At 54.0% G+C, this 13683-nt stretch overlaps 1 protein-coding gene across 6 annotated transcripts; it reads left to right on the forward strand.

The window, feature by feature from the left end:
- The first annotated feature begins 3350 nt into the window (after positions 1–3350).
- LIF (LIF interleukin 6 family cytokine) lies at positions 3351–11987 on the forward strand. Of its 6 annotated transcripts, none has more exons than XM_081285065.1 (5): positions 3351–3515; positions 4619–5361; positions 5694–6315; positions 7539–7717; positions 8448–11987. In XM_081285065.1, exons 4-5 carry the CDS (start codon positions 7652–7654, stop codon positions 8856–8858), a joined length of 477 nt encoding a protein of 158 aa, XP_081141191.1. In that variant the 5' UTR covers positions 3351–3515; positions 4619–5361; positions 5694–6315; positions 7539–7651; the 3' UTR covers positions 8859–11987. The 6 variants fall into 6 exon arrangements, with proteins under 6 accessions (XP_081141191.1, XP_081141189.1, XP_081141190.1 ...); XM_081285063.1 differs by having other exon boundaries at positions 5694–5812; XM_081285064.1 differs by having other exon boundaries at positions 5288–5361; positions 5694–5812.
- Positions 11988–13683: the final 1696 nt, after the last annotated feature.

The following is a 13683-nucleotide window of genomic DNA, read 5'->3' on the forward strand; positions in this document are numbered from 1 at the left end:
TCTGGGAGGTCCTTTATTATGGTACAAGGTGATGCCAGGTCTCTACCCCCATCCAGAGCATCTGCCCCTCCCTGCCCAGTGGCACCTTTGGCCCATTCCTGAGCTGGAACAGGTGGTACCTGAAGTGAAAGTCAGCAGCCCCATGCTGCCATCTGCTGAGTGGTTTGGGGCAAGTCATTCAGCCCCCCTGGGCCTGGCTTTCATCACTGATACCAGCAAATATTTTTGACTTTGACCCCCAGTAAGAAACACATTGCACATTGCAACCAGAGGACGAAGCACACGGGAAAAAAGTGGTTCATGGAGCAACGCTTGCCTATGCTCTGGGTGATGCCAAGTGATTTTGCTATTCCATTTCCTTTTTGAAAGTGCTGGCAGCAACCCTTTAAATTGAATCCATGATTCTCTAAGAGGTAAAGACCCACAGCGTGAAAACATTGCTCTCTACATCAGCCCACAAGATTCTAGGGCTGGAGGGTGTAGAACTGCTTGAAGAGACTACACAGCCTGCCCATGGAGGGCTTCAACCAGGGCAGACAAAGGAGAGGCTGAGGGCAGAGCCTGGGATGGGACCGGTCCCCATGCAACTGCAACACCATGGCTAGGTCTCTGGCCCTGCTGGTGATCAGGATTCTGTGGGTTGCTGCTTCCCTTGCAATTTCTATCAGAAATGAAGAAAAAAAAAATGCAGTCACTCTGATTCACCTCCAGGGGGTTGATTCCTGACACAGAACCAGTCGGGAAATGGCAGGGTGATGCTGGGGGCAGCTGGCAGGAGACCACAGTGGCTTCTGGCTCCTCCTTGGCCCTGAGGGGATGTCTCTTCTCCTTGCCAGAGATTTGATGGGGTTAGGGGAGGAGGGAGCAGATTACAGCCTCTGCACCTGAGCTCTGCAGGGCCTTGAGATGGGGGAAGAATTGTATTCGTTTCACACCAAGATCAATGGACTGACAGACCTGGGAGCCAACTCCTGTCCCAACTCTCAGCTCCCACCTTGCCAACCTCTTTACCTAGGTGTGACCAAAGTCCCTGACTCAGGCTGGGTGTGAGCCTCTTCTGTGGCCACATGGGTTTTAGCTGGAATGGTTGTCTCGTGTTATGTGCTTTATCTGTGTTTCTCGCCCAGTGTCCCCAGGACAGCCTCAGGAGGCTCGTGTGGTGGCATCCTTATTTGCAGAAAGAAAATCAAGGCTCAGAGAGGCCAGTTGCCCAGAACACAGTCAGTATGTGGTGTGGGCAAAACTGGAACTCAGGTCTGCCAGGCTGTAAGGCCCATGCCCTATGCACCTGCCAACACAGCGCGGGTCAGCTGACTGAGGAACTTAAGGTGTACGGACAGCTCCAGCATGCTTGTGGGGTAGAGTTACACTCTCATTCTCAAAGACTGAATAATGAGGCACTTTTGCCTTTTTGGACAATATACCCAACTGCTAGGGCTGTGCGAGGAATTCCTGAACTTCTCCCTTCTCCTCTGGCCACCTGTCCCCAGAACCATCTGATAACCCTGTGCTCATTCCCCAGGTGGGAATATCAAAGCAGTGGGCTAAAGCTGGTCTGGTTTTTAGAGAACTGAGATCCAAGCCAGGAGCGGGGAGTGGGGCTGGCCTGGGCAGCAGGGGTTGCTGGTATCTGGGTCACTGGTCTTGGGGAATTCCCCATGTCCAGCGAGCTGCTTACCTGCTGAGTAACGGCTGTTGGCTGCCCACACAGGATGCCTGACTGAGAGAGTACCTTCCAACCCCCACCCCCTGCCCATGGCCACTGCCATGTGGCCCTTTCTCCTGAGTGCCCTGGGGCCCAGGAAAGAGACAGACTGGCAGGCAGGCAGGGGGCTGGTCCCCACCCCCGCATTCCCCCCACAAGGGCTCCACAGGGGGCGGCTGGTGATTCAAGCCCCTCTGAGCTGAGTGTGTCCCCATCCTTCTCAGATGGGGCCTGGGGGTGAATCAGCTCCTGGAGGCGGTAAGGCCAGGTCAGCAGCTGTCCTCAGCTCAGGCCTTGGGGGGGACATAGGGGAAGGAAGAACACTGCCATGCCAACTCACTCCCACACCCCATCCAATCTTTCAGGGCAGCCCTGAAGCAAGAGACTGTAGGATAGAGAAGTATCCCCTCTCCTACCTGTTTTTTCCCTGAGTCCTGGAATGTGCCCAAGTTTCCTTGTCTGCAGAATGGGGACAAGGATCTCTCCTTCAAGTGGAGGTCAGCATGATCCATGCTGCCACATAGAAGGCTTGCTGGGTGCTAACAGCCACACTGAGGCCTGGGCCCTTCCAGGAAACCCGCTATGTGAGTTCATTAATCCCATTTTACAGATGAAGAAACCGAGGCCAGGCAATGGCCACTTCTCCAAAGTCACAGAGCTCATAACTAGCAGAGTCAAACCTCCAACCTGATTCTGAATGAGGTCAAAGTCTATGCTTCAAACCACCAGACTTCTACACCTACCTCCATGAGAGATTTGGCATGGATGGCTTTTGGAAAGTGTAAAATGCTTTCAAAAACGACTTGGCAGCTACTATGGGATAACACCAAGATGGGTGCCATCAGGAATACAAATGAGTAGCAGACCCTATCCAAGCCTCTAAGACTGAGGAATAAGATGGGTGTTGACCAAAACAAGAGTGCACAGGATGAGGCCAACAGAGGCCCTCAGGAGTGTGGGAGGCCAGGGAGGCTTCCTGGAGGAAGCCCCTCAGACCCCTCACAGTGTGAGGTGCCTCTGGGGTTGCCCTGGCTTGCAAGCCAGAGGCCTGGGTTCCATACCAGCCTCTACTTTTCACTTTTTGTGTGGCCTTGAGCAAGTGCCTTCCCTTCCTGAGCCTCAGTTTCCCCATGTGAAAAATAACCAGCTGGGGCATTCTTGGAGGAACTTGTGGTGTTGGGTGAAAATCAACAGAAAAGGAGAGGCTGATAGGCCATATGTGCCAAAGTGCACACAAGAGAGAGCCCTGAGGGGTACTGGGAAGGCCCACCGGCCATCCCATGTGCTCATTTCCTAGAGAAAGGACACAGCCACCTGGAGACAGCACCCCTGTGTCCTGGCCTGTCAGCCCCCTACCTAGGCTCTGGGGGTCTCCCTATGGCCTCCAGCTGTCCCTCCTGCCCTGAGGCCTGTCAAATCCCCAGCAGGCCCAGTCTGCAGGAGCAGGACAGGCAGTGGATGAAGTCACAGCTGGAAGGGGCTGGGCTGGGGCTGCCACTCTAGGGTGGGGCTCAGGGTCACAACCCTGGGAGCAGGCAGCCAAGAAGGGAGGATGCCTTCCGTGAGGGAGCAGAGGGGAACACACACACACACACACACACACACACACACACACACAGCATAGAGAGGGAGGGAAGAAAACAAACTCCGGCTGCAGCCACGTTGCAGGCGGACACTCGGCTGGGAGACCCTGTCCGGCCTTCTCCCCAGAGGTCCAGCGCAGGTGATGCCCAGACATGGACAGAAGGGGGAGGCTGGATCTGGGGCACCAAGGGTCCCAGAGCACTTGGGGAGCACGGAACTAAGTCAGGTACTGTGAGAGGGGAGACTGAGGCACGGGAAAGAGACTGTCAGAGCTAGGATTAACTAGCCCTAGCGTCAGTGACTTCTAGACACACTTCCTGTTTCCTGTGGGGTGGGGCTGAGATTAAATGGAGACTGGAGTGGATTGTAAGGCTGATAGGGGTCCAGGGAGCCACAAGAGCTGTACGACGCCCAGAAATCCAATGAAAAGGATGTAGGGGAGAACCCAGGGCAGAGGGTGGATGGGGTAGCAGCCTCTAGAAGTCCCTAAGAAGCTTGGGTTGGGATTCAGGGGATTTATAGACAGGGCCCACAATGGGGCCCTGGTCAAATGGGTTTGGGGTCCAGGTTAGGACAGCCAGGCTGTCAGGTAATCAGCATCTGTGGGGTGTAAGGGTGGGACAAGTGGCTAATTCAGAGTTCATGCTCTGAATACTCAGGTCCTAATTAAGGGTCTGGGGTAGGGGGAAGGGGGTGAGCTGGGGTATCCTGGGATGTGGAGTTGCTGAGCCAGGCATGTGGGTGTACCCTGACCCCAGAGTACCATGTGAGAACCTCCACCGCACCCCAAGGAAGAAAGAAGGTGTGTTGGGGAGTTGCAGGAAAAAGGAAAGGGAAAAGGAGAGCCATTCTCCACTCTATAGCCTCCTTCCTGTTGGGAAGTACCAGCTGGGATGGGCAGTTTTATCACTCCACATCCAACGCCCTGCCAGGAGACCATGGGGGAGCAAGAGCTGGGATAGGGCAGGGTGTGTGTGAAGGAGCGGGGACAGTAGCAGGCAGGAGGGCTCGTCCTGGCACGATGAGGGAGGAGCTGGGCAGGTCAGGGATGTGGCAAGAGGCAGGAGCTGGGGGCATGGAGGATGGGTAAGGGGGCGGGCAGAGGTGGCAGGGACCAGGCAAGGCTGTGAGAGTGCCCTGGCATTGGAAAACCAATTCTTCCAGCAAGATCTTGGGTCAGGGTGAAGTGGGGGGGGGTTGGAGAGGGGTACCCAGGAGAATGAGATGTCTTTTGGTATAGGAGGACCTGGCCACTTGGGGGACAGATGGCCCTAGATGTATGACCCATATTCCCTCACCTTATTTTTGTTTTTACTGCTTTTTATACAGGAGTCCCTGCGCTCATTTTGCCCTGGTCCCTGCTATTCCTTACTGTCCCTCACTCATATATATCAATCTGCCTAGCTATTGCAGATACCAGAACTTGCAACCCTGCCTTAGAGACTAGAAGCCATCTTTTGGAAGCCACCATCATTCTCTGAGGCAGAGCTCCAGGGAGCTTTCAAGGAGGGTCAGGGAGCCCCTGGGCACTTCTCGGTTTCCCCAGCCATTCCTCAGAATCCTGGGGAGGAAGCCAGAGTCTGATTTTGCCAAGCTGTCTTTGGTCTCTGCTTCAGGTGTCCCTTTCAGAATAGAAATGCTGAACCACTTTCCCTGAAGCTTCTCTCCAAACTGTCCCCAAATAACCAAGTCACAGCCACCCCCACCCCGGCTTCTTCCTAGCTGTTCCCCAGCCTCACTGGTACCAGTAGTCAGCAGAGAAGGCAATACTGATGACCATCAGGGGGCCTGTCCCTTGGGACCCTGGGCAATATGTTCCCTTTGAGCTCCTCTTTGCCCAGTGGCAATGGGCAGGTTGGAGAAGGTCACGGTATAGGTGGCTTCCAGCACTCACATTTCCGCCTTATACTGTCTAAAGTCCAAGCCCGGCCCCAGCCCCTCTTCCTGGAACCTCCTTCACCGCCAAGTCCCAGCCTGCTTCTTCCCACTTCCCCCCAGAACCCCCCGACTAGGGGCCACAGGTGCCAGCCGCAATCTGCTAGTCCAGTTTCTTGACACCTCCCCAAACCCAGGTGAGTCGGGGGTTGTCTGGGGGTGCCCATTGCCTGGGGACCACCACTGACTCGACTTGGGGGCACCTTCCTCACCAGGCCCACCTTCAAACAAGGCCCAGGGCAAACCACTCAGGAAAACCACAGGGCGTTTTGTCGACGACTTCATTATAATTTTATCAATCAAATTCTTAGAAGAGGGAAAAAAAATCTGTCCTCCCCTCTCCCCCCACTCGTCCCCCCCCTTCACTCTCACTTTTCTTCCATTCATAATTTCCTATGATGCACCTCAAACAACTTCCTGGACTGGGGATACCGGCTAAATATAGCTGTTTCTCTGTCTTACAACACAGGCTCCAGTATATAAATCAGGCAAATTCCCCATTTGAGCATGAACCTTTGAAAACGGCCGGCATCTAAGGTTCCTCCAAGGCCCCTGGAGTCCAGCCCATAATGAAGGTCTTGGCCGCAGGTAAATCCACCCGCCCCACGCGGGCTTCCGCGTCCCCGCTGAGGGCGCGGCGGCAACTTTGGGACTCTTGGCGAGTACCAGCGGGACACCCGCCCGCCACAGACACTCGGACACTTGGGGCGCCCGCGCAGCCGGTCCGGCCCGCCGGAGGCGCTGGGTGGCGGCCGGGAGCAGTGTAGCACATGGTCAGGGCACCGCGCTCCCAGCCGGCCAGGGCCAGCAGGTTGGCAGCAATCGAGGGGGCCAGCCGCAGCCTTCCTCCTCCGCCTCCTCCTCCTTGCTCCTCCACTCTCCCGCGCTGCTTTTCCTTTTCTGCTTTCTCCCGGATTCACCCTCCCTCTTTCTTTTTCTTTCTTTCTTTCCGCTTTCTCTTTTCCAACCGCGTCCCGGGCTGCACCCTGGGAGGGGCTCAGGCGGCCGAGCAGCTTGCAAACTCCGGCCCGGGACAGGAGCAGGTGCCGCTTCCATCTACTAGTGCCCGGAAAGCCTGTGGTCTGCACTAGGTGAGATAGGGGTGTGGAGCCCCCGAGCCATCCCGGAACCTTAGTACTGCCTGGGGATGCTGGGAGGAATTGGGGACCCAGGAGAAGTGAACTTGAGGTTCCACGGTCGGTCCCTCTTGTCCCTGCAAAGGGAATCCGGGCAGGAGGTTGGCTGACCTCAGCCCCTACCACCCTCAGGTGACTTATGCTGGGTCCTGGAAAGGCAGGTCTGAGGGTTCCTGAGGGTGAAGCCGGGGCAGGCGCCCGGGGGTGGGGGTGGGGTGGGGGGGGAGGGGTGATCCGGGACAGGCCCGGACAGCTCCCAGATCTCCTGGCACCTTTCGCTTTCCTTCCTCCCCGCCCACCCCGCTGCCTGCGACCTTTTCCCTTTTCTCTTTCCTGGTTGCACCATTTCCTTTCCCTCCCCAAGCCAGGTGGGGGGATGTGGTCTTTGCCCTAACCCCGGGCCAGGGGCAAGGGACGCGGACTCAAGAGACAGTGTGATGAGTGGAGGAGTTATAGGGGGTGGGGTGCATTATGGCTTGGGGATGGAGAGTGGGAACCTGCAGGGTGGAGCCGAGGGTCTCCAGGAGGGGAGTGGCTACAATAGGGAAATACCGAGATGGAGGAGAAGAGGGGATGGATGATAGCAGAATTAGGTGCCAATTGGTTCAGGGAGCCAGAATCAAGCTGCAAGTTTGAGAAGATCAACAAAAGTCCCCAGGGATTCCAGTTTGGAAGTTTTGGGCTGCAGCCGGCTAGTGAGCATGAAGGAATACTAGGAATCTGGATCATTCTGAGAGGTGGGATGCTAGAGGCCTCCTTGCACCTGCTGGGCCTGGGAAGTGATGACTCCCAGCCAGAGGAGCAGAAGGCCTGGTGTCTTTGCTGTCTTGAAGGAGGTGGGCCAGATGTTGAGTGTCCCCTGCACCCAGCTTCCAGCTGCTGTGAGTAGCTTCTGTCTTGCCTCCCTGCTCCTTCACTCAACCCAGGGAATGTGATGCTTGGTGTACATCAGTGAGTGGGACACTTCCCTCCACAAACACTTGGAAACCCAGGGTGAGAAAAGAAAGCTGAGAGATGCTGAGGTAGCCATCTGAAAACGGGGAACAGAGAAACAGATGCAATAACACAGTGAAAAGTAGAAATGGTTGAGCCTTTGCCCAAACTCCATCCAATGTGCCATGAACCCCAAACTACCTTTCTCTCCCTTCTGTTCATCATAACTTTTTGTCTGTTACCAGGAGTCATACCCCTGCTACTGGTTCTGCACTGGAAACACGGGGCAGGGAGCCCCCTTCCCATCACCCCCATCAATGCCACCTGTGCCACACGTCACCCATGTCACAGCAACCTCATGAATCAGATCAGGAACCAACTGTTGCAGCTCAATGGCAGTGCCAATGCCCTCTTTATTCTCTATGTAAGTTACCCCCCCCCCCACACACACAACCCCCAGGATACAAAGGAAGAAGAAAGGGTGGAGAAAGAGGGGTTTGCAAATATCTGTGGAGGTTGTTCTGACCTGGGCTGGAGGGAACCTTTTTGTAGTTAGAGGGAGTCAAGGGGAAAGGACTTGGTTAGACCATGCCCAGGCCCCCAGACTAGGCTCTGAGACTGGAAGTTGCTTTCCCAAGGTGGCCAGTTAGTGAGGGACAGAACTGGGGTGAGAAGATGGGGGCCTGGCACTTCTGATCTCTGCCACATGGAGCAAGAGGCCAATGAAGAGAGATTGAGAGGGATAAGGCAGTGAATGGACAGGGAGGTACCATTGAGAAAGGGAGCTGTGTGTAACTGGAGAGATACCAGGAAGAGGGCGAGGGGAGTGGGTGAAAGTGCAAGTGTGTGTGGTGTACCAGCAGAGGTGACACTGATGAGATGCCGCATTTTCCTTTCTGTCTCCATGCGGTTATGGTGATGGTGATGACAACTGCCTGTATGATCTAGTCCTTGACCGTTAGGAAGTGCATTCACACTTAGGAGTACTTCTGGCTCTCATGACGATTCTAGATGCTGACAAGACAAGGAGTTGGGTCCTCATGCCATACGTGGGGAAACTGCAGCTTAAAAGTTTGTCCCAAGGGTTGGTGGCAGGGCTGGACCATCAACCCTTGGCTCCCACATCACCTTTCCTCTGCTCTTCTACTTCTCAGTACACAGCCCAAGGGGAGCCATTTCCCAACAACCTGGACAAGTTGTGTGCTCCCAACGTGACGGACTTCCCACCCTTCCACACCAATGGCACAGAGAAGGCCAAGCTGGTGGAGCTGTACCGCATCATTGCATACCTTGGCACTTCCCTGGGCAACATCACCCGGGACCAGAAACTCCTGAACCCCAACGCTTTCAGTCTCCATAGCAAGCTCAATGCTACAGCAGACGTCATGCGGGGTCTCCTTAGCAACGTGCTATGTCGCCTGTGCAACAAGTACCACGTGGCCCATGTGGACGTGACCTATGGCCCTGATACCTCGGGGAAGGATGTCTTCCAGAAGAAGAAGCTTGGTTGTCAGCTCCTGGGGAAGTATAAGCAGGTCATCGGAGTGGTGGCCCAGGCCTTCTAGATAAGAGGTTTTGTGAAGTGTGCCGTGAACTGAAGGGGTCTCGGGAGCAGGATCCAGATGTGGGGGGCTCTCAAAGTGTGGCTGAGGCCTGGGGCATCATTAAACCCAAAATGGGGGCTGCTGGCAGCCCAATTGGGTGGGCTGTGATGGGGCAGCACAGAGTCAAAACCTCCATAGGCAGCCTCTATTCAAAGCCCACCAGAGGACATGCCCCTTCCTCTGGGAGATGGCATCCAGGACTGGAGAAGAGTGGGCAGGATTTCTGCCCTCATTTGTCCCTCCATCCCTTGCTCACATTATACAGTGAGGAGTCTGGGGAGTTGTTCGGCTCTCTGGTAGAATGACCACCATCTGTGCCTTTGTGGCCCCTTTGGTAGCCTTTGGAAAGCTTGGTTTCCAAAACTTGGGTGGGCCAGAGGGGCTGGGATCTAAAAGGACTCCTTGTACCCTAGAAGTAGATGGAAGATAGAGAAGGGGCTCTGGGGTGGGAGGCTGTCTTCTCTTGAGTATGGTTGGAGAGCTCAGGCCTAGGGATTGTTGGGTGGAAGGTTCCAGAAGGTCGCTGGTGTTCAGTGTCTTGGGATGACAGTGAAGTCAACATCAGGCCCAGGAAGGAAGAGGCTGAAAGGAGGAGAGGTCCCAGAAGTCTTAATGGCTTTTCTTCCTCTCCTCTGCATCATTTCCCCACTGTCTGGTGTGGCCAGGATCTGGAGGCTAGACCTGAAGGTGGGGGATGTGGAGGTGGGCAGAGGCAGGGGCAGGTTGTGAAGTTAGGTGAGGAGGTTCAGAGGTGATCCAGAGTCTTCCTTCTGGGGAAGAGTCTGTAAGGGAGGGAACAGGTAGCTCAAGAGTAGCAGCTCACACCCGAGGTCCTTCGGGGCCCTGTGAGGCCACACAAAGGTACTTGAGGGGGACCAGAGGCGGACTCAGGTCCCTAGAGCAAGGGGCAGCAGAACTTGAGGTCAGGGTCTCAGGGATGCCTGAGATCCAAGAATGCTGTATGTCTGACTCAGCTTGATTACCTATTTATTATGATATCCTATTTATGTTAACTTATTGGTGCTTTAAACGGCAAAGTCAATTCCCTTTCCTTGCTCCTTACCCAGCAGAAATAACATGATGGCTCCTTCCACAGGAGCCAGGGCTTAGGCTTCACTTAGCGGAGCCAGGTCTGGAAGCTGACAATGTTACAGTGGAATAAGCCTTATGGATGAAGCTTAGAGGAGGGTCAGGATCTGAGAGAACTGGCCAGCTCTCTCACCCCACTGTGACTCCCTTTGTGGGTGGGTGTCAGGGTCCAGGTGGCAGAGCCTGGGCCAGTTTGTGGAGTGGCCTGGTGCTTTTTCTTTTCTTGGCTCCAGGGGCTTTTGCATACTGTGCTCTGGCACTCCCTGGAATCGTGCTGCAAGGGGTACCATTCATGGTTGAAATGTGTGACCCTGAGGCAGTAGACATGGCAGCCCTATTTCCTGACCCATTGCTGATTCCTGGTCTTCATCAATGAACAGTTGAGGGATCCTAGAGCGATCCTGACCTAGCACCCAGCATGCTTCCACACAGTGGGAAACTCCTCGGGTGGCCTGAATACCCACAGAGGGCGTGCGGAGGAAGCTGGGGCAGTGCAAGGATTGTGCAGCTGCCCTGTGCTCCAGAGACCGGGGAAGCCAGGCCCAAGATGCCTGGGACACAGACCAGGAAGCTGTGGTCCCTGGTACCCCGCCTCCCTCCCACTCCCACCCATGTCTGGGCTCCCAGGCAGGGAACCCGATCTGATCTCTTCCTTTGTGCTGGGGCCAGGCAAGCTGAGAAACGCCCTCGGGTCTGGGAGCAGGGGAGGGAAAGAGGCAGCCAAGCTGGGCAGCTGTTGAGAGCAGCCTTCTGGCTGCTTCTCAAACCCCTAGCCAGCGGTGATCCTAGCAGTTCAGCCACGGGATTACGGTACTGATGATGGTATTTCACATCACTTTGCACCTTTCTCTGTTGTTCTCTAAGCACTTTACCCAGATGGCAGGTGGGCAGGCAGCAGGCAGGCCCTGAAGCCTGGGGTGGGAAAGTCTAGGAGTCATCCATCTCAATGGCTAGACTAAGATGTGGCCATGTGTGGCCAATGACACCACAGCAGCTGCATCTTTTCCTATCTGTTTATATGTGGGTCACACCCTTGTCCAGGATCACAGCCTGCTACCCTCCTATCTGTCTGCTCCATTGGGCTCAGGACTGGCTGCATTTCTCCAAGTTGAGCTGCAAGAAAGACAACTTGTCTGAAAGCCAGAACGGATGATTCTGTAGCTGGGAGCCTGGGGCTGGCCGGATCTTGCTATCATCTCATCTCCCTGTGGACATGGATTCCCTGGGCTGGGCCCACCTGGCAGCCTCTGAGGTCTCAGGAACCAAGAGATTCTCCTCCTTCCTGCCCGCTCAGTCCCTTGGCTCCATGACGCGCTCTGTCCAGCCCGGACTCTGCCCTGCAGGCCTGGTTTTCAGTGCTCTTTCTAGATCTAACTCCAGAAGGTTGGCACCCACTTTGCACAGCATCACTGAATTGTGGAGCATTTGTGTGAAAAAGCTTTGGGGACAGGAAATTGTGCATTTTGGCATTTCTCATCTGCAGGTGTTGACCACCAGCTGGCATGATGGGTTGGGTGCCTGGGCCAGAGGAGGAGAGATGGGTCATCTGTAGAGGACAGGGTAGGAGAGTCATTTTGCATTTTATGAAGAGAGATGTATTACAAACCTTATTTATTATTTAAAAATTTAAACCAAGACAGCACTGCTAGTTTACTTGTCTCTTCTCCTTATCCTCCTCATCCTCCTCCTTGACTGAAGCAGTCCAGCTCTGCTTTGCTGGCTGTCCAGAGCAGACATTGCATTTGAGATCGGAGTCCCAGAATCCAGCACGGTAGCATCGAGGTAGCAATTTCCTTCCAACGGTACAGATATTCCTATGTTAAAATAATCTCTAGCCCCGCCCCCCAATCCTGGTACCTGGGCTTCATCTCTCATGCGCATTGCTAGCTCAGTGGGCCCACCGTGGGGCCTCAGATGTTTCTCTCCTTCCTTTCTATTGGAAAGGACTTGGCCTTGGGCGACAAATTCCTCTTTGATGAATGTACCCTGTGGGAATGTTTCATACTGACAGATTATTTTTATTTATTCAATGTCATATTTAAAATATTTATTTTTTATACTGAAGGAATAATTTTTTTTAAGAAAAAAGAAATGAATAAAGAATCTGTTCTTGGCAAACCCTCTGGAGTGTATTGATTTGGGGAGACAGGGCTAGAGGGGCGGGGATGGACCCTGTTCTGGTCGCCCATTAGGGTGGGACTTGGCTATACTAAAGATGGGAGGGTTGGAAAAGTTTTATGTGGGGGTACCTTCACTGGGTAAGAGTGCTGGCAAGGGCAGGGGTGGGTAAGTGGAATTTTGACCTGAGCAGAATAAGGTAGATTGTGTCCAGATCATGAGGGGCCACCAAAGATGGGATTGCATTGATTGGATGTGGGGAAGTCTGTTATTTGGCCATTCACTAAACTCTCACAGAAACCTCGTTGATTGCTTCCCATCCAACAGAGGAGGGAACTGAGACTCAGAGAGTAGAAAACACATGCCCAAGGCCATCTGAAATGTTCAGGGCCACTTAGGGACACCCTTTATTTCCAAACCTCATGTTCCTTCCCCTACATAGAACTGCAGGGACTTTGAAGGCACCCCCACTACCCAGATATCTGTTGTCCAGGAGTGGGCAAATGACCATCCAGTGGACATAATGGGCACAGACCTGAATGACTTCAGAGGGAAGGAGAAGGGTCCTATGGGGATCCCTCAGAACATGGGGGCCAGAGTCTGGGCTGACCCGTTTGCCTTGATGATTTTTATGGTCTGGTTTCTCTGGTTTCACCCAGAGTGGTCCTGTTGTCCTTCCTTGTGCCTCACACTTGGGGACCCCCTTCCACAGCAACCTTCTTCCCAGCTTCCTGGGACCCCTTCCTTAGCAAAACTTTCAAGGTTCAAATTGGGTAGGTATAAACACAGGGGCCCAGTGTAGCACTAGATATCTCTTCAGCTTTTCTCTGGGATTTGGGTCTGGGCTCCTTTAGGTGAGATTCATTCTGGAGATCTGGGTAGGACTTCTGAGTCACCTACTTGTTCACACATGAATGTTTATAAGTGTCAGTCATTGCTTTCTGGAAGTTCACAGGCTAGTGGGGACAATAACCCCCTCTGGGAAGCTGTGGGTGATGGAAGAGCCCTTAAGAGGCAGTGAGGTCAAGGAGAGATTACTCACTCTTGGGGTCAGCAGTGGGGTTGGGCTGAGGTCTTCTCCGCTCTTTGTACAATGAAGGGACTTGTCCACAACATGGAACAACATTGGCCTTGCCTGGGAGTAGATTAGAACTGTGGATTCTTAACCTCACCCTTAATCCCAGACCTGCTGAATTGGAATCCAGCCTTAAGTAGGGTACCAAGCAATTTGTGTGCACTGTGAAGTCAAGAGAGCTAGCCCTTTCATCTCTTGCTCTTTCTGAGGCCACTGTACCAAGCAAAAATTGCCCAGGGCTGAGCAGCCAACAGTCAAGGAAGGAGAGGCTGAGGACCCCATAGCTGTGTCCAGATCTTTCCCTGGAAGGCAGACCCCGATCTCCTTTCCCTCCAGTTGACTGAGTCTTTCAGGCAGGCCACCACTGCCAGCATCCTCCCAGCCTGCCCAGGGCTAGGAACGCCTTTTTCCATAGCTCAGGGGAGACCTGGTTGAAGCTTTTCAAAAGAAATCTTTACTAGGAAACTAGAGGAAAACAAAACAAATGCCAACACACAGAAAGGG

Source organism: Spermophilus citellus (genome assembly GCF_964194105.1).
Source record: "Spermophilus citellus genome assembly, chromosome: 3".
Lineage (NCBI taxonomy): Eukaryota > Metazoa > Chordata > Mammalia > Rodentia > Sciuridae > Spermophilus > Spermophilus citellus.

Bases quoted from the DNA above. Each gene is read 5' to 3' on its own strand.
- LIF (XM_081285063.1), top strand. The intron at 7,718-8,447 runs GTAAGTTACCCC...TCTACTTCTCAG, and splicing joins ATGCCCTCTTTATTCTCTAT to TACACAGCCCAAGGGGAGCC.